This window comes from Phalaenopsis equestris, unplaced genomic scaffold (genome assembly GCF_001263595.1).
Source record: "Phalaenopsis equestris unplaced genomic scaffold, ASM126359v1 Scaffold000504, whole genome shotgun sequence".
Lineage (NCBI taxonomy): Eukaryota > Viridiplantae > Streptophyta > Magnoliopsida > Asparagales > Orchidaceae > Phalaenopsis > Phalaenopsis equestris.
Genome location: NW_018164944.1, coordinates 807,126 through 834,816, shown reverse-complemented (window position 1 = coordinate 834,816; position 27,691 = coordinate 807,126). Strand labels below are relative to the sequence as shown.

Here is a 27,691-nt window from a genome sequence, read left to right as displayed (position 1 = left end):
TTTTGAACAAGGCATATCTCAGATGGCAGTGCTGGTGGATCTAGTATCGGGATCATTGTCTAGTGTGGATGGATGAAAGAATTCACTTTAAGGAGATAGGCTAAGCAAGAGGTAATCAATTCCATCATTGACTCCAACAGTTAGTAAAGCCTCCTTATTGTAAGTAAGGTGGGAAAATTAGGTCTGGAGCCATTCTCCGTTTCAATGTTTAGTCGTTTGGTTAGATTAAAAATTGTCTAGAGATAAAGATCGGTCACTTCTATTGATTGTAGTTTGTATTTGTCAAGGATTACATCGAAAGTATGGTATGTGAAGTGGTTCTACTTGATAAATGCCAAGTAATCTTCAATAACTTATACAATCATGATAGGCATATAGTATTACATTGGGGACCTTGCAGTGTTATCTTAAAAAGCATAAAAGATCCTTTTGCCATAAGATGACATCAACATGCCATTTATTGATGATTAATAGCAGGGCCAGCAAATAGGCTTATCAATGTTGGGCAAATATTTTTGCTGATTCTGGCATGCCTTTTTGAAGAAGAAAGAAACTATGCTTTCTTTATCTTGGCAGGGAATGTGACTTGTAGATGCAAAAATTAATTGAGTATTTATCACGTTTCAAGGGTGTATAATGACTCCATCAAATTGATCGAGGAAGTTGTACGTCCCATCGTCAACAAAATGCTACCAATTATACTGATTTACCGGAAGTGATTCTTCAAGATAGATTCCACGAAAGAGAAGGCAATCAATGGGAGGTTGAGATTGTGTATTCTTACAACTTTCAGCTATCTAAAGTCATTGAAAATGAAGTAAACCATGGGTTTAGAAAGGGCCATGAGGCAAGAGCTGCAATAAACAAATGTCTCCATCATTCAAAGAATTCAAATAACACACCCTCTTGCCAACGTTAAAAAAAATAAAATAAAAGAAAAGCTGGATAAGATGAGTTTTTGTAGGCTCATAAGAACCATAAGACGAAGCCAAGTTAAGTACAACCCATCTTCAAATTGATCGAGGAAGTTGTACAACCCGTCTTCAACAAAATGCTACCAATTATACTGATTTACCGGAAGTCATTCTTCAAGATTGGTTCCACGAAAGAGAAGGCAATCAATGGGCGGTTGAGATTGTGTATTGTTACAACTTTCAGCTATCTAAAGACATTGAAAATGAAGTAAGCCATGGGTTTAGAAAGAGCCATGATGCAAGAGCTGCAATAAACAAATGTCTTCATCATTCAAAGTATTCAAATAACACACCCTCTTGCCAACGTTAAAAAAAATAAAATAAAAGAAAAGCTGGATAAGATGAGTTTTTGTAGGCTCATAAGAATAAATATTACTATAAGACCAAGCCAAACTAAGTAGTACACCATAATATGACCTTGGGGCATTTGTAGGGACAATAGTAATACAAGAAAGTGCCATAATTTAGTAGGTTCCTAAAGATGAAATGCTAATAAAGCTTCACGATCTAGAAGGCTGCCAATATCCAAAATTTCAAATTTAGTGTCTAAAATATCTCATGAAAGAGTAGTTGAGAAATGCAAATGGAAGGCCGAAAACCTTCTCTTACCTAATGTTATGTTCTCATAGAGAAGTGAAATCCCCTCCTAGATGAAGGTTCATTGATCTAGAAATACTCTAATTGACCACCTCAAAGAAGTCTATATAAGAAAGTTTTCTTCAAAGATTGATTCTCAAATAACACCGATAAGAGAGACTGTTAATCTGGTATGTGATGATAAAGATCAGGAAGCGAGAAAATCTCAACCATTGGATGGTGATGAGAGCATCAGTAGAAGGTTGATAATCGAATTTAAATATATTTCAAAATATGTATTTCTAATTTTTAAAATTAGATAAGATTTCCTTCTTTATGTTGTTTTTGTAGGAGTGGATTAGATTTTATTCCTTACTCTAATTGCATATAAAGAGACCTAATTTCTTGCATTGAAGTCAATTTGAATTTCTTTCACTTCCACTGCTCCTTCTAATATTCCAGGATTTGGCCCCTATCCCTAGAGCGTAATTCTCAGGTTTTGTAGTAGAATTTGCTGAAAATTATATCTCCTCTTGTTGCCAAAACTCTCTAAACATTGTTTTCCCTGTTGCCGCTCATCTCAGAATCCTTAGGACTGCCAGTCTTCTCTAACACCAAAAAAATGGCAACAATGAAGGGTGTGAATGTCAGTTTTGCTGCTTGGTACTGGCCTCCTGGAGTCTACTGATTGCTTGATGCTTCCTCTCATTATACCTAAGTCTTCCGAACTGATACCTAAACTCTGTTATTTTGCTGGCTCTGGTTTTTTCAAGTTATCCAGGAGCTATCTTGACTATTTCAGGGGGAAAGCAGTTTTCTTTCTTGTTTCTGTTTTTTCTGTTTTAACTGAAATCAGCAGCTGGAACAGCAACTGGTTTGCCGTGCAAGGGAAAAACAAACTTGCTTTCCACTGACATAGTGATCCGATGCCTGCTAGGGGACGTCTTCCGTAGCATGCAAGTACTTTTATTTATGAAAATATTAATACCTTAATGCTTGAAACTCTTTTGAATCCTATTCTACTATGTTTATGAAAAAAAGTAATATTTGGGCTGTAAATCTTCCCTCAGAGATTAGAAATGTTTCTCCAAAAAAGCTACTCTTTTATCTGCCATTACTCTTGGGATGATTTTTAGTAAGAAAACAGAGCTCGTGTAAGCTACAATCCCATTGATGGCTTTACATGTAGTCTGAATTGCGTCTGTGCTATGAGTTTGTAAATCGCTATCCCTTATTTACTTCTAGAATTGCTTGAAATCTCGACTGTATAGGAAGTTCGTAGCCGCGATCCCGTCCTTGGCTTCACAGCTAGGTCGAATTGGGATTGTATCGCATGGTTCAGTCTCAAAGGGCGACTGTATGACAACGATCTTGCTGCCCATTCAGTTATAATCACGACTTTAAATGAGACCGTATGTCCATGATCCTGTCGTTGGCGTCTCTGCGAGATTCCGTTGTAACCTTCCTAGCTAGCTTTGATCCCAACTCTCTTCATGCCCTAACGCGATTCCAATGTTGCCTTCCCAAGTAGCTCTTATCACAGGTGTATAGCCCGACCTTGGCGTCCGTGCCAGCTCCTGATCCTGCATCCTCGCTATCTCTAATCACGACTGTATCCAAGGGAGTAAGTAGCGATTCAGTTAGCTTCTTCCCAGCTGGCTCTTATTGAGACTATATCGCGATCCCACGCCCTATACTGTAGCGCGATTCTGTTGGCTGCTTCCCCGTCGTTCATTTCATCACCCATGAAAAATTCTATTCTTTTGAATCTTTATCTTGAGTGGTTTCTTCATAACATTTTGGTTTACCACTATCAGTTAGCAACAAATAAAATAAGTAGAATATTTCTGTGTTAGTCTCAAGATTCTGATTGACCTCCTTACTTATGTAGCAGGTGAATGAGTAATGGATCACCAGTATCTTCCATCTCAACATATTTTGACTCTTCAGATGTATTGAAGGGTAATCCTGAGTTCTGCTCATGCCATCGTGCATCTCAATTTCATTGAATGCCACATTTCACTCCCGATGAACTTCTTATTTTGATAGTCCCAGAATTTGTACCGAAATTCATTTGAGTAATATTTAATGAAAGTTTACTTGATAGATTTTGAATCTAGTTTACTCACGGGTCCTACATCAACATGAGTATATACAAAATAGTCAAATACATTTAGACAAGATTGATTGACCTCTTTTTCAATCCAGGCTTCTTTAGGTGAGCCTTTCTTTAAAGGTGCCGATAGATTATGATTGATCAGACAAACAACAATGTTTATTGCTTCTGCCCAGAGTTACCTTGACATGTCTGCATGCAATCTCATACTCCTGGCATGCTCGGTGACAGTTCTATTCATATGTTCAGCCATACTATTTTGTCGTGGTGTCCTTGAAATAGTGAACCCATGCATGATTCCTTATGCAACAAAAAAATTCCTGAATTGTTCCTATTATCTGATATGAGAAACTTCAGTTTCAAACATGTCTCGTTTTCTCACGATCTTCCACTTCTTAAACACTTTAAATATGTCATATTTTTGCTTTAATGAGTCAACCATACCTTTCTATTGTTACAGTCAATGAAAGTGGTATTATTGAGAACCTCTATTGGACTAAATTGGAGTATGATCTCATATGTCAGTATATATACTAACTTTAACTTTTTTTATTTCACTTTTGACCTGCATTTTGAGAAAGACTTTTTTTTGTTTGTCATATATACAATCTTCATAGAACTCTAAATTCACATATTTCAAATCTCGAAGCTTGTTATTTGAAAGTAGAAACTTCATATCTTTGTTGCTCATATGGCCCAACCTACGATGCCAAAGACTTGATCAACCTTGGTTCTAGCTACATCAATGGATTTTACCATCTTATTGGTCAGGTAAAGAGTGCATTCAATGTTGTTTCAAGCCATCACCATTGCCACCCTGGTTACTTTTCATGAAGCACTTGTGAAAGTAGTCAGGTACCCTGACTTGGTCAGCTGACTCACCGAGATTATATTTCTTTTTAGACTTGGAACTTGTCTAATTTTATCGCGCTTCCAGAATGTTACATTAGGTAATTTGATATAACTTTTAGCATTTTTTACGATACTCCAGACCTTATTCGCTAAAATGTAAACCTTCCTTAAATCAACTTGAGTGTAGTTTTAAACCCCTCTTTATTGGGCATGCATGAGAAGAGGTACTTGAATCTACTATCCAATATTCAATACTGATTACGGATAAAGCTAAGTAGTTACCTTAGATTTCGTCTGTGAAGACATTTGCAGAGAGATTCTTGCTTTTACTCCACTACCAGCCTTCAGAGTTTTGCAGCTCTGCTTGAAATGACATTTCTTCCTGCAGTTCCAACATTCTCATGTGCTATTTTCTTTACCTGACATAGACTTTCGTCTTCTTGACTTGAATCTGTCCCTGTTTGTATTCTTGTCCAGATTCATTCCCTTATTTTCAACATTCAATGCGGAACTTGAAAATTCACCTCTTTCTGCTTTTCTGCAAATTACTTCATTCATCACTAACTCCCATGATGTCATCGAAGTTCCATTTCATATTACTTGAAGAGTAACTTATTGTCGTGACTAATCAATCATAGCTGTCCGACAATGAAGACAAAATTGGCAGCTCCCTGCCTCATCATCGAATTTGATATCACATAATACAACTGACTAGTCAAAGTTTTGAAATTGTTCAAGTGTTCAATCATTGAACTCTCTTTTGCCATCTTAATGTTGAATAATCTCTTTATCAACAAAAAATTTACTTGGTGTTGAAGGTTTCTCATACATTTTTGCTAGTGCCATCATGAGATCCATCATGTGTTTTTCATTCACCATGTTGAATGCAACAGACGAGGAAAATGAAAACAAATCAAACTAGGCCTCTTCAATCTGGCACTTCCCAGACTTCTAGAGTTATCATTGTAGTGGCAGATATAGTTTTTTTTTGATACAATAAATCTTCCACTTATATTTTGAAGAGCAAAATGTTCCATCTATTGAATTTCTCCACTCTAAACTTCGCTTTGTCGGCCATTGCTTCCACTTAAATCCAAAAATTTCATAAAAGAAATCCTGCTCTGATACCACTTGTTAGGATGACAACTCGGGAGTTGGTCAGTTAACAATCAAAATCACATCGCAAAACATATCGAATTGAGAGATCGGAAACAAAATTCGAACATAAACGCACAACAAAGAAATCAAGAAAAAACACACCAAGATTTAACGTGTAAAAACTTGAGATTGGAAAAAAATTACGGAGCTACATCACACCAAAAATTCGATATGAAAATGAAGAGAAATGTATAGATCTTACTCCACTCAATTGAACTCTATACTCTTGAAACTTATAATAACTTCAGGATGCTCCTCTCTCAATCACATGAGAGAAATTGCAGAAATTTTTTTTCTTAACACTTCACCTCTCCACACAAAAGGATTGCCAAGAGAGATTCCTTACGAGAGAGTTGTTCACGTTAAAAGACGATTCCATCTTGAAAACGAGGGATTAAATCTCTTAACTTGACAAGAAACTGTCTAGATGCGCTTGCGCCATATCTAGGCGCAGGGTTTCCACCTGCTCAATCTTGAGACACGAGATAAAAGTGCAAGCGCACCCACGCCACTCCCAAGCGCGATTGCACCACCTATGGTGTCGGGGCACCACTCAGTGATGATGTCTGGAAAAACTTGAGTATGGAAAAAAATCATTGAGCCGCACCACACCAAAAATTTAATATGGAAATCAAGAGAAATGCATAGATCTTACACCGGTTAGTTGAACTCTCTAAGCTTGAACTTATAATAATTTCTGGATGCTCATCTCTCAATCACACGAGAAATTGCTGAAATCTTTCTTCTCGGCACTCCACCGTTCCACACAAAAAGGATCGTCAAGAGATCTTCCTTACGAGAGAGTTCTTCATGTGAAAATACAGTCCTATCTTGAAATTGAGAGTCTAAATTTCATAATTGGAGAAGAAACTATCTTGACGTCCCGTGCCACATTTGAGTACGAGAGTTCCAGCCGCTCTATCCCGAGACATGGGATAGAAGAACCTGCACACCCGCGCATTCTCAGCCGCGGTGGTGCGGCCCTCGGGAGCCAAGCGCAATTGCGCCCCCATGGCGCGGGGGCACCAATCTGCTTTGATGTTTGGGCACCACTTGACACCTGTTGTGGCTGCTGCTGGCTCCAACTACTCAAGAATATGGGTGATCTACCAACTCCAATCAGGATCCACAACTCAACGATAAGATGGCATACAACTTCTATGTTCCTCTGAAAAAACTGTGAAAGGTAGCAGGAGGAAGGTTTATATACAATCATATGTATTTGGATCAACTATATCAAGCTAGATGTATGGCCCTACATTAGTCTATCAAGTCGTTGATTATAGAGCTTTTTCAGGCAGATGTAAGTTACTGCTGTCTCATTTAGAGAGTCAAATACAGCCTTATTAGAAATAAATTACCCGAGAGCCAATTTTAAGAAAGTCCTAAAGAATTTGGAGTGTAGATTACATGGGTATGTGGAAGACTTTTGTCTAGAACCCGCAGTGCTGATGTCCAAAGTAATCAAGTCCATTTTGCTCTCTTCCTTATTTGAACTCTTTATCAGGGAGTTGACTTCATATGATACATAACTAGGAACAGATTCTCCTGCCCATTCGAACACAGACATCTTTGTTTTATTTTAGTTGATTTATTGGGGTGGAAAATTTGGGATTTGACTGATTCACAATCAGAACCACACCTCTGAAAAATACATCAATTTGATAGATCTTGAACAGTAAATTGAATAGAAGCACATAATAAGGAAATCTAAAAAAAACACACAAAGATTTAATGTTGAAAAATCTGAGAACGGAATAAAAATTACGGATCCGCATCACACAAAAAATTTTACTATGACAGAAGAATAGTACAGAATTACACCACTCAGATGCACTTTATATGCCACTAGAAATTACAACAATTCACGCTTCTTCCTCTCTTGATCTCACAAGAGAAGTTGCCCATCTAAATCTATCCTCTCGACACAGACGCCGCTCCGCACATGTTGCGCTTCATAAGAAAATACACCAGGAGACTGTTTGAGTCCTTCATGAAATAAGGGTTTAAATCCCAAAACCACGTACAAACCGCTCCTAGAGTTGTAGCGCCACTCCCAAACGTTGCTTTTCTACTTGCTTGGGTTGAAATCACGAATCTAAAAGCTATCGTGGCACCTCCCTCTGTGGATTAAAGCACGTGGGCGCTTGAAATGGGGGCTTGGGCCCCTCTTTGGTCACAGTGCTTGGGCACCCCTTGTTCACCTGCTATTATTGTTAGCTTCCAATCATGCACCATAACACTTAATAATTTTTCACTCGGGAGATTGATTGCATCCAATTCATGTAGCTCTACAATTGTATTATATTCATAGTAATTTTACGGTAGTATGACTCATCTTTAGTCTCAACCTTTCTAAAATTTATTTGAAGCCAAACTTAGCTTCAGTTTCTCAGTAGTCATCACCTTAGTCAACATATATACAAGATCTAACATGTGTGTTTCGTCTCCAAAAATAACTACCCATCTAAGGGAAAAATATTACATCAGGACTCTTAACGTAGAGCTACGTTCAGATTTGAATATTTCATTTGTGTTATTTGTAAAAATGATGTGTTATTCGAGTATTATATGGTGTTATTCGATTATATTGCGGTGTTATTGGAATATTTCATCGCGTTACTTGATTTGGGACTAAAGTGTTATTAGAATATTTCCTCGCATTACTTGATTTGGGGCTGTGTTATTTCAATAATATAGTGGAAATTGAAATAACACGGGGGATATGCCAAATAACATAGCCCAAATCAAATAACAAGGATAATTTCCAATAACACCACAAAATGATCGAATACTCGAATAACACATCATTTTAACAAATAACGTAGATGAAATATTCCCGTAACACATCCGAATATTCCAATCCGAATGTAGCTCTACGTCAGAAGTCCTAATTTAATATTTTTTCCCATCTAAGAGAGTGAATAAAGTGATACCTCAACTGATTTCCAAACCCTTGCTTCTTGCCCAGTTCTGTCATAAAGCTTTGCAAACAAACCATCTCCTTACTAGTCTTAGTGTTAGCAATGTATTTAGGTTTCATAGTTGAAATTACAACAATTTGCTGTAACTTAAAAACCCAATTCACTGTTGTGTTGCCCAAAATGAAATACTCTGTTGCCAAATATGAGGTTATATTATGTTGTACTTTGTCTGTCATTTACATCCCCTGCTAGACCTGAATCTACATACCTTGTAGATCAATTCCTACAATTCTAAAGCAAAGTTTTTTGTTGATTGTTCCACTTCACTGCCTCCCAATAATGCTTGTCAGAATTGCTTATGTAATTGCAAACCACTTTAACTGCATGTGTAATATCTGGTTTCGTACAAATCATAGCATACATCAAACTTCCAACTACTGAAGTGCACAAGTTTCTCCCCATCTGTGCTTGCTCTGCTTCAGACTTCGGTGATAGTTCCTTATAGTTTGAAGTGACTACTGAAGGGGGTGCAAACTGGTTTTGCTTCATTCATGTTGAGCATCTTTAGGATCTTCTTAACATACTCTTCCTAAATAACTTTAATGTATGTTCACTCCTGTCTCTGCTGATTCTTATCTCGAGAATTTTCTTGGTTGGACCTAAATCCTTTATCTCGAACTCCTTTGATAATTGCTTATTTAAGTCCTTGGCTTTCTTCATATTTGCTCCTACAATCAACATATCATCCACATACAAGAGAAGCTATAACAATTGCTAAAATTTTTGATGAAGCAACAGTGGTTTGGCTAAAAATTCATGTACCCATTGTCTGACATAAAATTCTCTAACCTCCTATACCACTATCTCGGAGCCCGCTTCAAGTTATGGAGGCTCTTCTTCAATCCGCAAAATCTTATTTTTCTTGGAATCTCATAACCCTGCAGTTGCAACATACATAGTTCCTCTTCTAGAAGTCCATGTAGGAATGTTGTATTTACATTGATTTGCTCTAGATAGATCTTCCTTTGCTATTAAGCTCAAAACAACTCAGGCAGTTGTTTTCTTCACTACTTGAGAAAATATTTGTGTAGTCCAATCCTTTCTTTTGGTGAAACCGCTTTACAAGGAGTCTTGCCTTGTAGCGCCTGCTATCATCTAACTTCTTTTTCAGCCTGTAGAACCACTGTCTTATATTGCTCTTTTCCCATCTAATAATACCACTAAATCCCATGTTTGATTTGATCTCAATAATTGTATTTCATCATTTATAATAATCTCTAACTATTTTTAATCTTCAACTTTAGTGACCTTTTGATAACACTCTGGTTCACCACTATCTGTTAGCAATAAATAATACAAAGAAGGAGAATACATTTGTATTGATCTCGATATTCTCTTGGACTTCATGACTTCAGTAGCAAGTGACTGAGAAGCCTCTTGTGTTTTATCAGATTGAGCACTTCTCTTTTCTCCATCCTCCTAATCATTAGTATCTTCTATTTTAATATTTTTGGACTCTTTAGAAATAACTGACGGGCAATCCTGAGTTATGTTCTTATTCTTGTACATCTCGATTTCTTTCAAAGTGACATTTCTATTGATGATGAAGTTCTGATTTTCAGAATCTCATAATTTGTATCCAGATTCATATGAATAATACCTAACGAAAATACACTTGACAAAATTCATATTAAATTTACTTTGAGCCCTACATCATGATGAAGATATGCAAAACAATCAAATAACTTTTGATGATATAAATTTACTTACTTTTTACTCCAGTTTTCTTCAGTAAGTCTTTCTTTAAAGATACCGACGAAACACGTTTAATTCGATAAACAAGTGTGTTCGCTGTTTTTGCCCAGAATTGCTATGATAAACCTGCATGCAATCTCATATTCTTGACACACTCTATAATGGTTCATTCATGATCTCAGCCACATCATCCTGTTGTGGAGTCTTTAAAACTGTGAACTATTGTCTGGTCCCCTCTGATGCACAGTAACTCCTAAAACTCTGATCACGATATTCACTACTATTATCTGATCTAAGATACTTAAGTCTCAAGCTTATTTCTTTTTATATCATGGCCTTCCACTTCTTAAATAGTCCAAATACATTAAATTTATGCTTTAAAAAGTAAACACATACTTTTCATTTGTGATCATCAATGAAAGTGACAAAGTAATGGGAACATCCAATGAACTGAACTGAAGTAAGACCCATACGTCGGTATGCACTAACTCTAGCTATGAGACTTCACCATTGACCTACTTTCGAAGAATGAAATTTTCTTTTGCTTGTTATATACACAATCTTTACAAAAATCTAACTCTATAGACCTGAAATCATGAAGCTTATACTTAGAATGTTGCGACTTCATTAACTTTCTCGTTCCTATGGTCAAGCCCGCGGTGCTAGTGATTTGAGTCGAACTTGGTTCTAGTCACTTCAATGGATTCTATCATCTTATTGATCTGGTGAAAAGTGTCTTCAATTGTGCCTCCACAAATCACTTGTGAAAGTAGTCACGTACCTTGATTTTGTCAATTGGCTCATCGAGAGTAGATTTCTTTTCAGACTTGCAACATATCTAACTTCATTGATCTTCTAGACTATTTCATTTGGAAACTTATTATCAACATTACCATTTTTTATGATACTACATATTGAGTGTAGTTTTTAAACACTTTTTTGTTGGGGCATGCATAAAAAAATGCAGCTTAATCTATTATCTAAGATTTAGTACTGACTAGAGATAAAACCAGGCAATCTCTATTAAATTCTCATGTGTATACATTTGTGAAGAGATTCCTGCCTTGGCCTCCATCATAAGCTTTATTTGAAGCTTTGCAGTTCTTGAAATGACCTTTCTTCTTGCAGTTCAAACATTCACCTCTATCGTTTTCTTTCCTTGACCCAGGCCTTCCTTTTTTGGGCTTGAATTTGTCTCTCCTTGTAATACTATTCAAATTCTTTCTTCTGTTCTCAACATTTAACCCAGAACTTGCTGATTCACCACTTGCTACTTTTTTGCTGACTTTTTTATTCAACATTAATCCTATTATATCATCAAAGTTTAACTTTATATTACCTGAAGAGTTGCTTGCCGCCATGACCCGTCTATCCCAGCTATCTGACAATAAAGATCGAATTAACAGTGATTTAATATTGTCATCAAATTTGATGCCCATAGTATACAGTTGTTACAGTGTTGACATTATTCAATTGTTGAGCCACTGATTTTTTTTCCACCATTTTCATATTTAATAATCTCTTCATTAGAAAATCTTATTTGAAGCAGGAGATTTCTCATATATCCTTATCAATGTTGCCATAAGATCCATCCTAGATTTCTCATTCAATATATTGAAAGCAACATATGAGGAAATTAAATGACAGATCAAGCCCAGGGTTATTTGATTAAGCACTTTCCATTCCCTCAGAGTCGTCGATTTACGCTTCTTGGTGATTTTTTCTAGTGGTATATATAAATTTCTTTTGATACAACAAATCTTCCACTTGCATCTTCCAAAACGTAAAGTTCAAATCGTTGAACTTCTCCATCTTGTATCTCGTTTTGTCGACCATTGTTTTGACTCAAATCAGAAGTTTTCATAAAAGAAACCCGCTCTGGTATCACTTATTGGGATGAAAAACTTGAGATTTGATCGATTTACAACTAAAATTACACTGCAGAAAACACACCAATTTGAGATATTTGGAGTAATAAATTGTACAAAAAAACTGCAGGAAAGAAATTTAGAAAAAAACACAAAAATTGATGTTAAAAACTTGAGAACAGGAAAAATTCATGGACCAACACCAGACCAAAAAATTCACTATGAAAGGAGAATAGTACAGAATTGCACTATTTAGACGCACTTTGTTCACCACTGGAAATTACAACAATTTTCATTCCTTCCTCTCTATATATCAGATGAGAAATGGTTCTCCAAAATTCACCCTCTTGACACAACGCCTCTTCACACATATTACATACCATTGAGAATACACCGTGAGAGAGTTCAACTAATCTATCGTGAAAGAAGAACTTAAATCCCAAACTGCATACAATCACTCATGCTGCCATAGCGCGCCGCTCCTGGGTGCTGTCTTCTACTCGCTTGGGTTGAAGTCACGAATCAAAGCATTGTTGCCGCTTGAAATTGACACTGGTGCTCCGCCCTCTATATCCAGGCATGGCGGTGCTTGAAATAGGCGCATTGGTGCTGCCCCCTCTCGATCCAGGCGCTTAGGTACCCATTTGGTGCCTGCTGTTGCCGGCTTCCAATTAGGCTCCAAATCACTAAGCAATTGAAATTTCTGAGAGCAGTTGAGAAAGCTCTTTTTGACTGAGACATTCGTTCTGTCACATCCTGTTTGATCTTAATTACCTTTTTTCTTTTTGTCAACTTTTGTGAGGTTTACATTATCTTTGACGGAGCAATTTTGGAGGAAACTGTGTGGTTAATGGTATTGAATATATGCTTTTGCGTCGTTATTCCATAACACCTAGGAAGCTACTTTTTTCTTTTTCATTATTATGACTATACATATTTATTGCTTTGCAGGCAATCTTCTGTTACTGGGTGACATCCAACCTTTTCTCCCTTCTATATGGATTCGGTAAGCAAGTCATGTTTTGGAAGGAAAAAATATGAAAAAATAAATGAATACACAAATAAATAAAATAGAAAATCTTAAATGGGTGACATCGAACCTTTTTGCTCCTAAAACAGTACTCAAACGCCCACCAGTAAGGAAGTTCTTAGATCTTCCTGAGGCCGTTCCCAAGCTAGAGCTGGCATCACAGCCGAACTTCTTCTTCGGCACATCCAAACCAGTTCTTCCTGCAGCCTCTTCCACTCAGGAGAATGAAGCAGCGGTTAAATCTCCTGAACAAAGGCCATCTTCATCTGCTGTTATCAGCCAACGCATTAAGAATCTTGAGAAGACCGTTAAAGCCAGAAACAAATACCAAAAGAGGTGAATTTCAGCTAAAATTTTGTTTACATTATAAATTATACTCGGCCCTTGGTTTCTTAAATATCATGAGCTGCTTTTACATATTAAGAACTAGGTAATGGACTACGAGATTACTCCTTGCCTGATATATGATGCAGCGTTTTTAATTCTTATGTGACATTTTAATCCTAGCGTTTGAAAAATCATCTTTGATGCTCAAAATCAGAATGCAAACGTTTTTATAAACAGATGGTACAAAGGGATGTTGTTTGAGGGTGTATGACCTTTAGTGAAAATTGAGCCCCTTAAAAAAAATGCAGCTATTTAATGTGATGAAATTATGACGATTATGATGTTCATTGATATTAAGAAAATTTTATTATTTGCAGCTTTATACTAAGAACATACCACCTTTACCAAATATCAAGTAAATAACTATGAGGAATGATTAGGCCAAAACCTATACGTTATCAAAAAATTTTCATTTTTTGTGAATCCCGAGGTGTGAGATGAACTTTGAGGTAATTTCTTAGCAAGAATTGTTCAAAATTCAATTAAAAATCATCCAAAGTTCCGATTTCAACAATTTGAAGTCAAACTGACCGACTCGATGGGATAGACCAATGACACCAAAAAATGGTCCAATATGGGGAAAATCAAGTTTAGACCAGTGTTAAGTTATTTTTGAAAGCTTTCAGCGCTTGATTATAAAGTATAAACCAGTGTTCAGAATTCCGATTTCAACAATCTGAAGTCAAACTGACCGACTCGATGAGATAAACTCAATGACACCAAAAAATGGGCCAATATGGGGAAAATCAAGTTTAGACCAGTGTTAAGTTATTTTTGAAAGCTTTCAGCGCTTAATTATAAAGTCAAATGAATTTCAAATTTAACAAGCTTAAAGTCAAATCGATTATCTCGACAAGAGGAATACAATGAGCCAATGATCACATAATTCTGACATCATTAAGACACTAAATGTCTTCAAAATATCGTTTGATTAGGGAAACCTATTCGGACTTCCCCATGGAGTGGTTTAGTTTTTCTTTTGATTTGTCGAGAGACCTCTCTTTGATTTTGTAAAAAGGCCCTCTACCCGTTTATGAGGGGACTAAGACCTAAAACTTGGATTGAGGGTTGAGCCTAAAGAAGGATTGGGAGAAGAAGTTGAAGCACAGTGTCATTTGTACATTGAAGATTCAGCGAACTTTTTCCGCTCATACAGTTTCCGACCATCATCAACCACAACTCGCCGTCCCATGTTGACTATCGTCGATCGCCTTCAGCTCATTGCAACGAAACCCTTGCGCAATTACGCTGTGCTCTATGGAATCTTGACATACATTACGAAGTAACGAGACATCCTATGAAGTATCATACCTCAAAGATGGTGTAATAATGCCTCATAGATGGTGTGACACGTACCCCAAATGCATTGTAACAATCCACACTAAAGACAGTGCAACGAGGACTCCCAAAGATAGTGTAACAATGCACGCCACAATAACGGCTTACAATCACTGTACTCAAGACGCAATGTTTTTCTTTCGACTCTTGAAGCTCTCGCCTTTCAACCCGCCACTATGGTTTATGTAGCCAATTACGACCTGATGCAGTTTACAACTTGAATAGCTCCCGACTCCACATGTGCAGCCTACGGAGATCATCACAACTCGGGTAACTCCCAAATCCAATCTCTGCTTTTTACGGATGTTATCATAGCTCGTGAAGCTCCAAACTCCGACTTTTGTGGTCTATGGACATTATCAGAGTTTGTGCAACTCTAAATTATTGCCTTTGCAACATAATAATGTTATTACAGCTGCCCACTACGGTCTACTTGACCAACTACGTCGTACACAGACCGCAACTCATGTAACTTTCAACTTCGATTTTTGCGGCCTACGAACATTATTACAGCTCGTGCAACTTTCAACTCTAGCCTCTGCGGCCTACGAATTTAATCACAATTTGTACAACTTTCAACTCCTGCCTCTGCGGCTTATAGAATTTATCACAACTCGTGCAACTCCCGACTTCGGTCTCTGTAGCGGATAAACATTATAATAATTCTTGCAGCTCATAACTCCGGTTTCTGCGGCCTACAAACGTCATCACAACTAGTGTAGCTTCCATCTCCGACTTCTACTGCCTATTGATATTATCACAGTTCACGGAACTCTCAACTCTAGCCTTTGCGGCCTACGAGCATTATTCAGCTCTCAGTTATGACCCACATGACTAACTACGCTGCACGTGACCCACAACTCATGCTACTTCCAACTCTGGCCTTTGCGACCCATGGACATTATCATAGATCACCACCACGACACATGTGACCAACCATGACCTAAGTGACTCGTCTCTTGCAACTCCTTACTATGACTCTGTGGTCAACCGTTGCTCTTAAAGCAACCATTTATGGCCTACATGGCGGACTATTACCATTGCTTTCAATTACGACCTCTATAACAAGTCGGCGCTACTGCCACCGTCTACAACATTCACGGTGGCCTACTGCCTCTATAACAATTGACTACAACTTTCATGGCCTGTTTCGGTTATGTTGTTGTAATATCGTTGTACATTAATTTTGTAATTCTTTCTTTCTTAACTCAAGAGAAGAGTGAGTCTGTGCACTCATCATTACATAGTGAATTATTTCAACAGTGCTAGACTCCGTGGTTATTTTCCTTTTCCATGATTTTTTTATGTAAAAACTTTTGGTATCTCTACTACTTGTCACTTTAATTATTTGAGTATGTTTGATTTTCGTGCAACGCTAAAACACTAAATAATTACTCTACCATCGTGACTCTTCCGACATACATTAGTTTGGGATCTTCTGTGAGAAACAAAGTTTCGTTTGACATAGTCTTCAAGTTCGCAACGTTAAGTCTCTGCTTCTTTTCCTAACAATATACATTATCCAACTAGCAAAAGAAACTCTTTTGCACCTTTGGAACATTCTTTAATGTTGGGGCAGCCTTCACTATAGTCTCAAAAGGTTGTTCGCATCAACATTTAGGGCATGACTATTGTGGGGTAATGTTTCTGCATCCCATTCAGATATCAAGTCTATAAAAATTACTTTTAGGTTTGTGGGCAACCTTCATTGTAGTCTCCTTATGTCATTCACGTTAACGTCCCAGACACATTTGTGGCTGGATAGCCATCATAGGTCTCATTCATAATCAATTATTTGAGAACCGTTTTCGGGCTAGGGGTAACCTTCATCGCGAAGAGCGCTTTCATTAGTTTTCCTTCACCATACTGGAGTTCATCTTCGAGTGTGAATCAGGAAGTTGATCACTTCAAGATTCAATACATGGACCGTTTTACAAGCTCGTGTGAGAAATACATTAGTTTATAATTTAGTGTTTGTGATATAATTGAGGCTAGGCAATATAAGCCTAATGAAAGAAAATTGGACTCAAGAACTATTATCTACTATTGTATTGTATACTAAAAAAATGTCAAGGTGTTTTAAGTTTTATGACCCCTCAAATAAGTTCTTTTTTGAGATGTGTCATGCTAAATTTATTTAGGATGTTGAATATGGTGGTAGTAAAAAACTTAGGAATTTTATCTTTGAAGGTGAATATATTACTATTCCTATTATTAGAATTGAAAATGATTAGATAAATGTACATAATAATATTTAAATTGTAAATCAAGATAATCAAGATATTAGTTACCTTCTATTCATATTACATAATCACAACAATCTCAACTTGAAGTGCTCTTAAGGAGATCAACTAGAGAGAGGAGAATAATGATTTCAGATGATTTTGTCGCATGTCTCAAAGAGCATTAGTTTGATATTGGATTGAAAAGTGTTCTGAAATCTTTAGTCATGTCAAACATAGTGCTAACTCCCATAAATTAATAGAAGTCATGAATGATGAGATGAAAAGTGATCTATTGGTAAAGAAGAATGTTTTATCATACAACTCAATAGGTTGTGAATGAATTCTTAAAATCAAATGGGATTCAAAAGGTAATATCAAAGGATATAAGACGCATCTTGTTGCTAAAGATTAAAAAGGAAGATGTTGATTATAAAGAAAATTTCTCTCCAATTTTTTCAGAAGACTCATTTAGAATCATTATGGTACTAGTCGTTCATTTTTATTTAGAACTACATCAATTGAATGTAAATACAATGTTTCTTAATTGTGACATCGATGGAACGATATATTATGTTGTTACCAAAAAATTTTCGAACTATTGATTCTAAACATCTGATTTGCAAATTAAAGAAATCTATTTATGGTTTAAAACAAGTATCCCATCAATGGTATAAAAAAATTGATCAAGTGGTTACTTCTTTTGATTTCAAAGAAAATACTATTAATCAATGCATTTATCATAAGGTCCGTGAGAGTAAATTTATCATTTTTGTGTTATATGTCGATGATATTCTACTAGTAAGTAGTGATAATAGCTTTTTTTGAATGAAACTAAGAGATTCTAAGAAATTTGAAATGGAAGATCATTGGAATGCATCTTTTGTGTTGGGTATACAAATTTATCCAGATTGTTCTTCTGGTATACTTAGCCATCACAAACAATATATATCGATTATATAATCAGTAGATTTAGTATGAAGGATTGTGCACAGAAGATATACTATGGGTGATAAGTTTAGCATGCTTCAATGCCCAATAAATGATCTTGGAAAGAAAGATATGGAAAAGTTCCCTTTTGCATCTACAGTAGGGAATCCTATGTATGCTCAAGTTTGTATGTGCCTGCATGGTGCATACATTATTGGAATGCTTGGCAGATATCTAAGTAATCCGGGAATGAATTATTAGAAAGCAATAAAGCGGTTTATGCAATATTTAAAGAGAATTAAAACTATGCTCACATATCATAAATAAGATCATTTAGAGATAATGGGGTATTCAAACCCTGACTTCTGGTGGTTGCCTCGATAGTAGAAGATTCACTACAAGCTATATTTTCTTGTTAGTTGGAAGATTTGAGACTTAGGAAAGTGTCAAGCAGTTACTTATAGCTTCGTCTATGATAAAAGCAGAATTCATAGCTTGTTGAGGTGTATTTCATCTTTTACATACTTGCCATTATATTTATGCATGGACATGTGTATTTATCTTTTCAAAGTTTAAAATAGTATTGTTGATGTGATATGAAAAATTTTAGTGGTGCAAAATATAAAAAAGCAAAGTTTAGGTGTTAAATATGTATATGCATAGGAATTGGATGGTATGTATTTGATAAATTAATTGATAAAAACATGTATGAAAATGATCTCCATGCACAAAAAGTTGAAAGGAAAATGATTCCTTCAAATAGCCTAAAGATGCTCTCATGTTCTTCATTAGAGAGGACAGTTTTAAAATCATGGGATTTCACTTTGTAAAAGCCACAATCTTTTATGTTTGTGACCTATCTTACATGGTGAAAAAAATTTTGCGTAGGTCGCCCGTACGTGAGCTACGTATGGACGACGGATGTGATGCACCGACGAAAAAAAAAAAAAAACACCTCGCAGGTGTATCCGTCATCTGTATGTAGCTTGCGTAAGGACGGCATACAGAAAATATTCTTCTTACATGGCATGGTATATTATTAGGTGATGCTGACTCCATTCCACAAATGATTTCCTGTGCTGCTTGAAATGTCTTATTCAATCATATACCAAAATTATACTTTCTTAAATATCTCTAAAAAGCAAAGTGTGAGCTATGTAAACATTGAGCAAAAATTTAATAAATTAATGTAATTTTTAAATGCAATATAATGAGTGGCTTAGAGTCTGTTTGGGGCAGCTCTTGATTATTTATAATATGCTGATAAACAAATTATTCTGATAATCTGATAATCTGTAGATTATCAGAATAAGCTGACTTGCTGTTTGAGGCAGCTTCTTCAGAATAGCTTACTGAAAGTTGTTGGATAAATAATCATTCTGCTCCTGTTTGGTTAAGTTGTTTGCGACAAAACTATTTATGAAAAATAATAGATAAAACAAATGTCTCAAAATATTACAGTTCAGTTACATAAATTAAAATATATTGCTCATCACTTCGTAAGTATCAAAACAAATAAAACAAGAAGAAATATAATTACGATTACAAGTAAAATTATTAAAATGTTCAATTTAAAACTCTGACGTCTTCTCTTCTCAGCGGCACTGTTCTCTTGGGAAACCATCGTAACATGATCACTGTCGGCCTGGGAGCATGTCAGAATGGCGGCCTAACGGAAGAAACCACATCTTGTTGAAACACCCCTATAACAACCGTAAAACCGTCTCTCATTGCTATGCTGCTGACGTGACGTAAGGGAGCATGCAGTCTGCAGTAACACAACACAACTCAGGAGGTCCCTGAAATCATAAAGTTCATACTGCTGCTGAGATAAAACAATAAAAAATATAATATTATGTCAGATCACAAAAACTAAATAAAAACTAAAAAAGAAAAAAAAAACCTAAAACTAAACAAGGCAAAATAAATAATTTAAAACAAAATGCAAAATCATACTGCAATGAATTACATCCCAAATGAAAGATACAAAATTCTTAATAAAACCTTAAAATACAAATCCATACTATATTGGATTACATCCCAAATGAACATATAATAAATGAAAAAGCGTTGAATCAACATCCAAATATAGCATCTGCGATATACTCCCTGAAAGCAGCCATCTCGGCTGCAGCCTCACTGTCATGATTTTCATATTCAATCGACTCGATCTCATTATCAGCTAGAGATTTTAGAGAGTCAATAATTTGATCATCATCAGCCATATTGAAGTCCGTATATGAATGAGAGGGATGTCGGTGGATGAAGTTGTGAAGTGTCATAGTGACCACCATAATATGCACATGTTTGGGAAATGAATACGAGGGCATATCACGTAGGATAACTCATTTCTTCTTCCACACCCCAAAAGTTCTTTCAATAACCCCCCGTAAAGAGGAGTGTCGTTTGTTAAACATTTCTTTTCTGCCACGAATTGTGCTCTTGCTTGCTCAAAATCATGAATATGGTATCTGGTGTCTGGATAGGGCTTCAGGTAGCCCCTTAGCATCAAATGTCCATCATCTACCAAATAATACTATCTTGTTATGAAAGATAATATTAATTAAAAATAATAAATGTAATTAATGAGAGGTTTAAGTAAGATGAACAAACCTGGAGGCGGGTGAGGGAAACACTGTGTTATATTCCTAGTTGCATAGAAAAAAAGACGGCTGTCATGTGCACTTCCTTCCCACCCCGTCATTACAAATGTGAAGCACATGTTGAAGTCACATACTGCCATAACATTTTGGGTAGTTGTACCACTCGAACCAATATATGCGATCTTTTCGTGGCTTGGTAGTTGGGCATCCACATGCGTACCATCGATTGCTCCAATGCAATTCTGTTACTCACTGTTAGCAATTCATCAGGTATTGAAGTTAAAGTAACAAACTAATAAACTTACTTTGAAATACGAAATGTAACGGGGATCATTTGCAATTTGTTCAAGAATAGTTGCGAACGATGGATCCGATGACTTAATGTTTTGCGCTGCTAAGCTCACAAGTGCTTGTATAAATTTGGAGAGGTATCGACTAATTCTTTCTGAGGAATGCTGAAATCGCTCCATAGCTCCTCTAACTGATTCATTCTGTGAGAGAATGCATAATGTTATAGCCAACACCTATCTCTTGGTCGTTATAGAAGAACCTTGGAGGTCGTGGTTACAACATAAGTCATGTAGAAGATCCATAAAAATGAGTGCAGTCATTCGAAAAATGCTGCTGAACAACCTTATCAGATGTCCAACAAGCATCTCACCCACCCATTTGTCATCAACATATAAAGACGTCATGCGTGGTATCCGTCTAGTGCTTGAGCGGTAATATTCCAACAATAATATCGCTATTGCTGCAGCCCATGTCATTCTTTTACGACATTCTCGATGTGGATTCATCCTGAAATTATAAATGCATTAGGATGAAATAATTTATGGAAAAGTGGTGACAACAAAATGAAACAATAGTTTGAAATACATATAATGAAGAAAGCATAAGGAAAATGACATAAATTGTTCCGGAGTACAAAGCACAGGAAATGAAGTACATAAAATGAAATACATCTAGTGACAAATTAATACAAAACAGACTCATTCTTCTACTAAAACATGTAAATATTCAATGTGCAACTCGTGCCGTATGACCATAAATATTTGCCTACGAGTAGGGTCTTAAGTTTTTTAACACATTTTGCTGAAAGCACATATCAACAGCTACTTTTGGAATAATATTTAAAATGGCAACACAGTCTTAGATGGTGTTGTATGGGGGAGGCGGAGCTGTAAAAGCAGCAATTAGTTGATGAAATGAGCTTTTCACGAAACTATCTTTCTCTTTCTTCCTCCTGCCAAAGCTAGGCCTTTTGGACATGGAACCGGACTCTCCCATCTCATTTTGGTTAACACTAGGTTCTTCTTCATCAGCTATGACCTGTTCAGGTGGCAAGTCATCTGGTATTCCTGCAAATCCCAATTCATTTGGGTTGAATGCATTCTTTCCAGTCGCGACAACCCCCTTAAACATATGTCCAGTTTTTCCTCAAACTTTGGATCAATTCTGCACTGCCTATATTTTTTGGCTGTTGGCATGACATGCAACATAAGACATTTATTAGACGGGTTTAGGCATTAACCAGGCATTAACCAAAAATAATGGAATTAACAAAATAAGTTTGTATTTATTTTCTCCAATCTTTCAGCTCATCATTCATCTGGAGCATCGATAGTTCGTTTAATGAGATCCCAACCCAATCTGGTAGATCCACGTTTCAGCTCATTCCATACTTTTCATTCCTTCTTCAATTGGTCCTATTTGTTTTTGAATTTAAGCCTGTTGTAATCTCTTCCAGTCAATTCTTTGAACCTCTTAGCAATATTTTGTCAACCCTCCTTATTAAAATACGTGGTAGGTCTATTCCTCAGTTCAATTTCCTTAATATATAGATCACAAAATATATTTGTAACTTTTTTATTCCAAATTGCGGAGGGACCACCGTCAGTCGCCTTAGACATTGAACTTTAGCGAACAAAGGAAAATAAGTACTTTCTAAATGTGTAAAAAAATAGCCCAACTTCATCCAAATCAATTCCACAACTTATGAAATAATCATTTGCAATTTAAAAAAAAAAGAACATATTATAAATAAATACCGACAACCAACATCATTTCCACAACGTTTCAATTTACAAATAAAAAAAAAAAAACTAGTAAACAAGAGATTTATGTGGTTCGACCAATGACCTACATTCACAGAAGACAATCCACGAAAGTTTTATTAAGCAAATCTATAAGATTACATAGCTATGAACAAGATCTCAAATATAGAAGCTTACTACAACATGCTCTCAACTAATCAAGCTCCATACATATCACTAAAATTCTGCCAGTCTTTAAAAGAAAAAAAAAAGTAGAAACCAAAAACTGAATTTTGTAGGCTTTTCTCTGTGTGCAATTTCAAGAGTGTCGAATGCAACCCAGCAAGCAACATGGCTGGCAAATGATTGAAGATAAAGGAACATGCGTACCCCCAACATCTCTTCCAGATAAATGAACTTGTGCATATTTCTCGAATCAAAAAAAAAAAAATCCCAAATTTCATAAACTTCATTTTTGGTAATAAAGAAACAGATTAAAACACTTCACAGGAACCATCAACATCAAAGGAAGCAAGAAAACCTCATAGGAATGTATCAAACAATATTACCAAGCTTTCCCCACTATATATTGCAAAGCACAATGACAATATAAGAGCAGAAATATCGTGGAAGCCTAAACATGTGTTTTTTTGTAGCCAACAATTCGATCAAAAGAAACATTCCTGCATTCCAATATTTCCCCATCATTCTAAACATTGAAAAGTGAGAGCAAACTATAAGTTTTAACTAATAAAAGAAACACCAAAACAACCCAATTCATATGCCTCATAATATGAGTAATTTAGCCATACATTCCCACATGATGCAACTTATAAGGCTCAATATACCACAGTGTTGCAATTTCCTCATCAACATATTTACATATCTGCTTTGATATTTTTAGTAGCCGAACCATCTAGTGAATGAAGTATGAGTGGTGTGCATGTCATTATGAATGTTTAGGCGTAAGATTTGTAAATACATGAGACATATGTGATATGTATGTAAATGTCCCCTAAAACAAAACAAATAAACCATCCCAGTAGAGGAACTTCACAGGAAAGACTTTTGCAGTCTATAGGAAAGAAAGATGGCCTTAACGGGAAACAAAAGTTTCAAACATAACCACAGATGGCAACAAATCTACGCCTCAATAGAAGGTGCCAAAAAATTCACTAACATTTGAGTGGTATGCGTGTGAATATGAATGTTTAGGTGTTAGATTCGTAACTACATAAGAACTCGAAACAGTTTCTCCAAAGAGTAAGACCTAAAGTGATTTCCTTTTTCTCCAAAAATTTCTCAGAGAACACGACTGAGCATATATCATTTCTGTAAAACATGTAATTCAGGGGAAGCTTAGAATTCATCATATGAATTGTATGACACCCAACAGAAAGCATATAAGCATTGCAGTACTAGCGAATAATCCATAAAAAATCCACCATCTATAAGATTCATGATTCAAAATTTTCAAACGGGAAATATAAGCATTGCAGAAATATTCATGATTCGACCAATCTTATAAATATCACAAAAGCCACCATCTAGCTCATGAATCTAATGGTTTCCACCAACTAGCCATTCAGATGGAGCAAAAAATCCATCAAAAATCAATTTCATTATTGGAGATAGGAAAAAAAAATTTTTGAATCATAGAACTCAGAAAATGCGAAGAGGACAAGACTCGATACCTCTCGATCCAGGAACAAAACTCTCGTAAAACTTTCAAGAAAATGCGAGAAGAATCGGTACCTCTCGATCCACCACCTAACGAACGAGAAGTGGGAGAGGGGAAGGGTGCACGATATCGAGAGCCGAGCACAGAAGCTTGCTCGCAGAGCTAGGGCAACGACAGAGGAGACGGGATCGAGGGGATGAGGGGTAATAAGCTCACCCTATACGCGGAACTCAGAGCTCTCCCAACGGCGAACAATCGAGGATATTACTATACAAAAATTTACGCGCGTTATCCAACTATCGGATCCAACGCGTTAAACAAACGCCACCACGGCGTTCTGAAACCCCGGACACAGCAATAAGCTGCGCCAAACGGGCCCTTAGTCCCGCTTTTGTAGTGACGTCTGTGGAGTATATATCATATAAAATTTCATATAAACTAATTTCAAAAAAAAGTTTCTGAATGTTATAATTGACTGCAAATTATTCTATAAGAAACTTGGTATGTTTTTTTTTTAATTTTTTCATAATGATATAAATCCATTGTTCCATTTAAATGTTTGTTTAATTTCATATCACAGCTCTCCAACATAGAGTTATTTCCCAACACATTTTTATGTTATTTACATGTGTTATAGTACTCCATTGTGCTTTCGGGTGTAAATGGGGAAAAATTATTGCGTGCGTGCGCACACAATAAGCGCTCGTAAATGGGACAAATTTGAGCAAGCCTTGGTTTGTCCGTGTTCCGATGATTGACTCGCATTCAAAATGGCTTACAAATCGTCTGTTTATTTGAATTGTTTGCTCGAATTATTCTCGTATTTGGTTCAAATATTAATTTATTCAAATTTAATAAATTCATTGATATAATTAAATTAATAATTCATTTGTTCATGTTTGTCTCACTAATAAATTGTTCACGTTTGGCTCATCAGCCTAACGAACCATTCAGATGTGAACAATTCAGTGAGTCAAAAGCGAACTGTCGGCGAACTATGAGCCTTTTTTACAGCCCTATTTATATTTGTGTAGATCACTTGTAATGATGTAATGCTTGATATTTTGATGAGTTATATCTCTAGTTATGTATCTTTATCATATGATATAGCTTTTTATGGGAACCTGTTATATGAATTAAAGATTGTGACAACATTCCACCATGTTGCAGTCTCATGCCTTTGGGAATCTTTTGTATAACTAATTATATCAAACATTGTTATAGCTGAACTCACTCTATTATATTATTTAAGAATATTGCTCAAATATTATTTGAGCCATGATTAAATTATACAAATATAATACTTCAATTTATGTCATCACAACAAAAATAGCACTGGTGGAAAGTCCGTTCATGGGTCTGTCAAATTGAAGGCTGTCAAAAAAGTTCATCGTTGGCAAATAGCTCGTGTTTGGCTTAGCATAGAGCTTGTGTTTGAATCGTTTGTTAGACAAATGAGTCGAACATGAATAGTTTTTTTTAGTTCGGTTTATAAACAAGCCGTACATAAACAGATATGTGCTTGATCGTGTTCGACTCGTTATTGTTTGAATTAGAAAAGTTAATTTTAAATAACTATATATATAAATAAAAATAATTATAAATTTAATAAATTAAGAGAAATATAAATTAAATAATTAAAATCATATTATTTTATGAAAGTTAATTTTAGCCATATGATCATAAATGGGTGGCTTAGATTAAATAATTAATTTTAATTAAATAATAAATATTTTAAATAAAATACCATAATTTCAATTCTTATAAATATACTGTTTCTCTTTACTAGGCCCTAACATGCGGACTGCAGCTGCGACCATTTAGTTTTTGTTTCAAGTTGGGAGAAGCTTTGAGTGAAAGCCTCTAGAGTGGTTTTCACTTCATCATCGTGCGAGTTTCACCTCTTTCGCATCTAAAGGAGTTCTCATCTCTCATTCTCTCTCGCTTATAACTTGTGAGTTATGAGTTGTGACGTACCTTTGTAAGCTTCATTATGAAATTTGAATATCTCTTTTCCCATTTAGTCATTCATGTGATAACTATTTTGCTAGCCCCTCTCTTGTAAATCATTTTTAGTATTTGCAAATGAGATCATCCCCATTCAGGGCTATGATGCAAATATGATTGATTTATATTTTGAATGGATTTGGTACTTCCGTGTACCAACATAGGAAGCCATAATATTTGAGTTCATAGTGATGCTGTGTTTTCCGAGTATTTGTATGAGTTTGGTTCTTTAGTTTGTCTTTTTTCATAAAAAGCCTTTACTTCGTTGAAGGTTCTCTTTATCTTCCCTATGATGCCCTTGTTTCAGGAATCTCTATTTATCCCAAGCTATGATGATGAAACAACTTGGACTTATCACAAGGTGCTCATTTTTATGCCCTTCAAGGGAGCATTTGACTTAATACCAATTTTTAAACATTGTTTTCTTTTTGTAACCCTTTTAAAATACCTTTGATTAAAGTTTTGGGAGTGCAAATATGTGTGCATGTGTGTGTAGAACATTTGGAAAATTTATAATTGACATGATTTTGAACCATGTTGTCTTGTCTAGCGTTGTTGTAGTTTTAATGGAGACTATTTTCATTTTTAATGACATGGGTGAGGAGAGTTTGCAATTATTGCATTTTAACACAACCAATCTCTTCCTAAGTATGACCATTGTCAAATTCATTTTAAAACAACAAAAGAATGAATTTATATATATTCTTAAAATAAAATAGTGATTTTTATTACAATAATAGATGAACAATAAGAGCAAACTAGAAAATGTAATGCATTAATCTATTGTCATGGCATCCAAATAGGGCTATAAACGAGCCGAATTTGAGTGAGCTCAGGCTTGACTCGTGTTCGGCTTGTTCAAAATTGCCGATGATTGGTCGTGCGGACATGCATATGTGCTTACAAAAAAATATTACATCAGTACTACGCACGTAGAAGTAATGTGCGTAGCCAATGAAATCACGCCACGACATCTCGTGCGATAGGAAAAAAAAACGACAGTAACATGGGGAATATTCCCCCTGTGTTATTGTGTGTTATTCATGTGTTATTGATGTGTTATTGTGTTATTATAACATCAAAAATATTCTCAGGACACAATAACACATGAATAACACACAATAACACAGGGGGAATATTCCCCATGTTACTGTCGTTTTTTTTTCCTATCGCACGAGATGTCGTGGCGTGATTTCATTGGCTACGCACATTACTTCTACGTGCGTAGTACTGATGT

The 27,691-nt window shown here is 35.9% G+C and overlaps 1 protein-coding gene across 3 annotated transcripts in view; it reads left to right on the top strand.

Annotated features, from left to right (window-relative positions):
* LOC110028198 (mitochondrial inner membrane protein OXA1-like) overlaps positions 1–27,691 on the top strand; it is a 62,151-nt gene that overhangs the window by 33,977 nt on the left and 483 nt on the right. For 2 of the 3 annotated variants that reach the window (XM_020729948.1, XM_020729946.1), the window contains exons 8-10: positions 13,175–13,229; positions 13,343–13,589; positions 26,762–26,815. In XM_020729948.1, the coding sequence (XP_020585607.1) occupies positions 13,175–13,229; positions 13,343–13,589; positions 26,762–26,815 (356 nt within the window). Of the gene's footprint in view, positions 1–13,174; positions 13,230–13,342; positions 13,590–26,236; positions 26,566–26,761; positions 26,816–27,691 lie in introns of those variants that run through there. The other variant, XM_020729949.1, reaches the window with a different exon arrangement.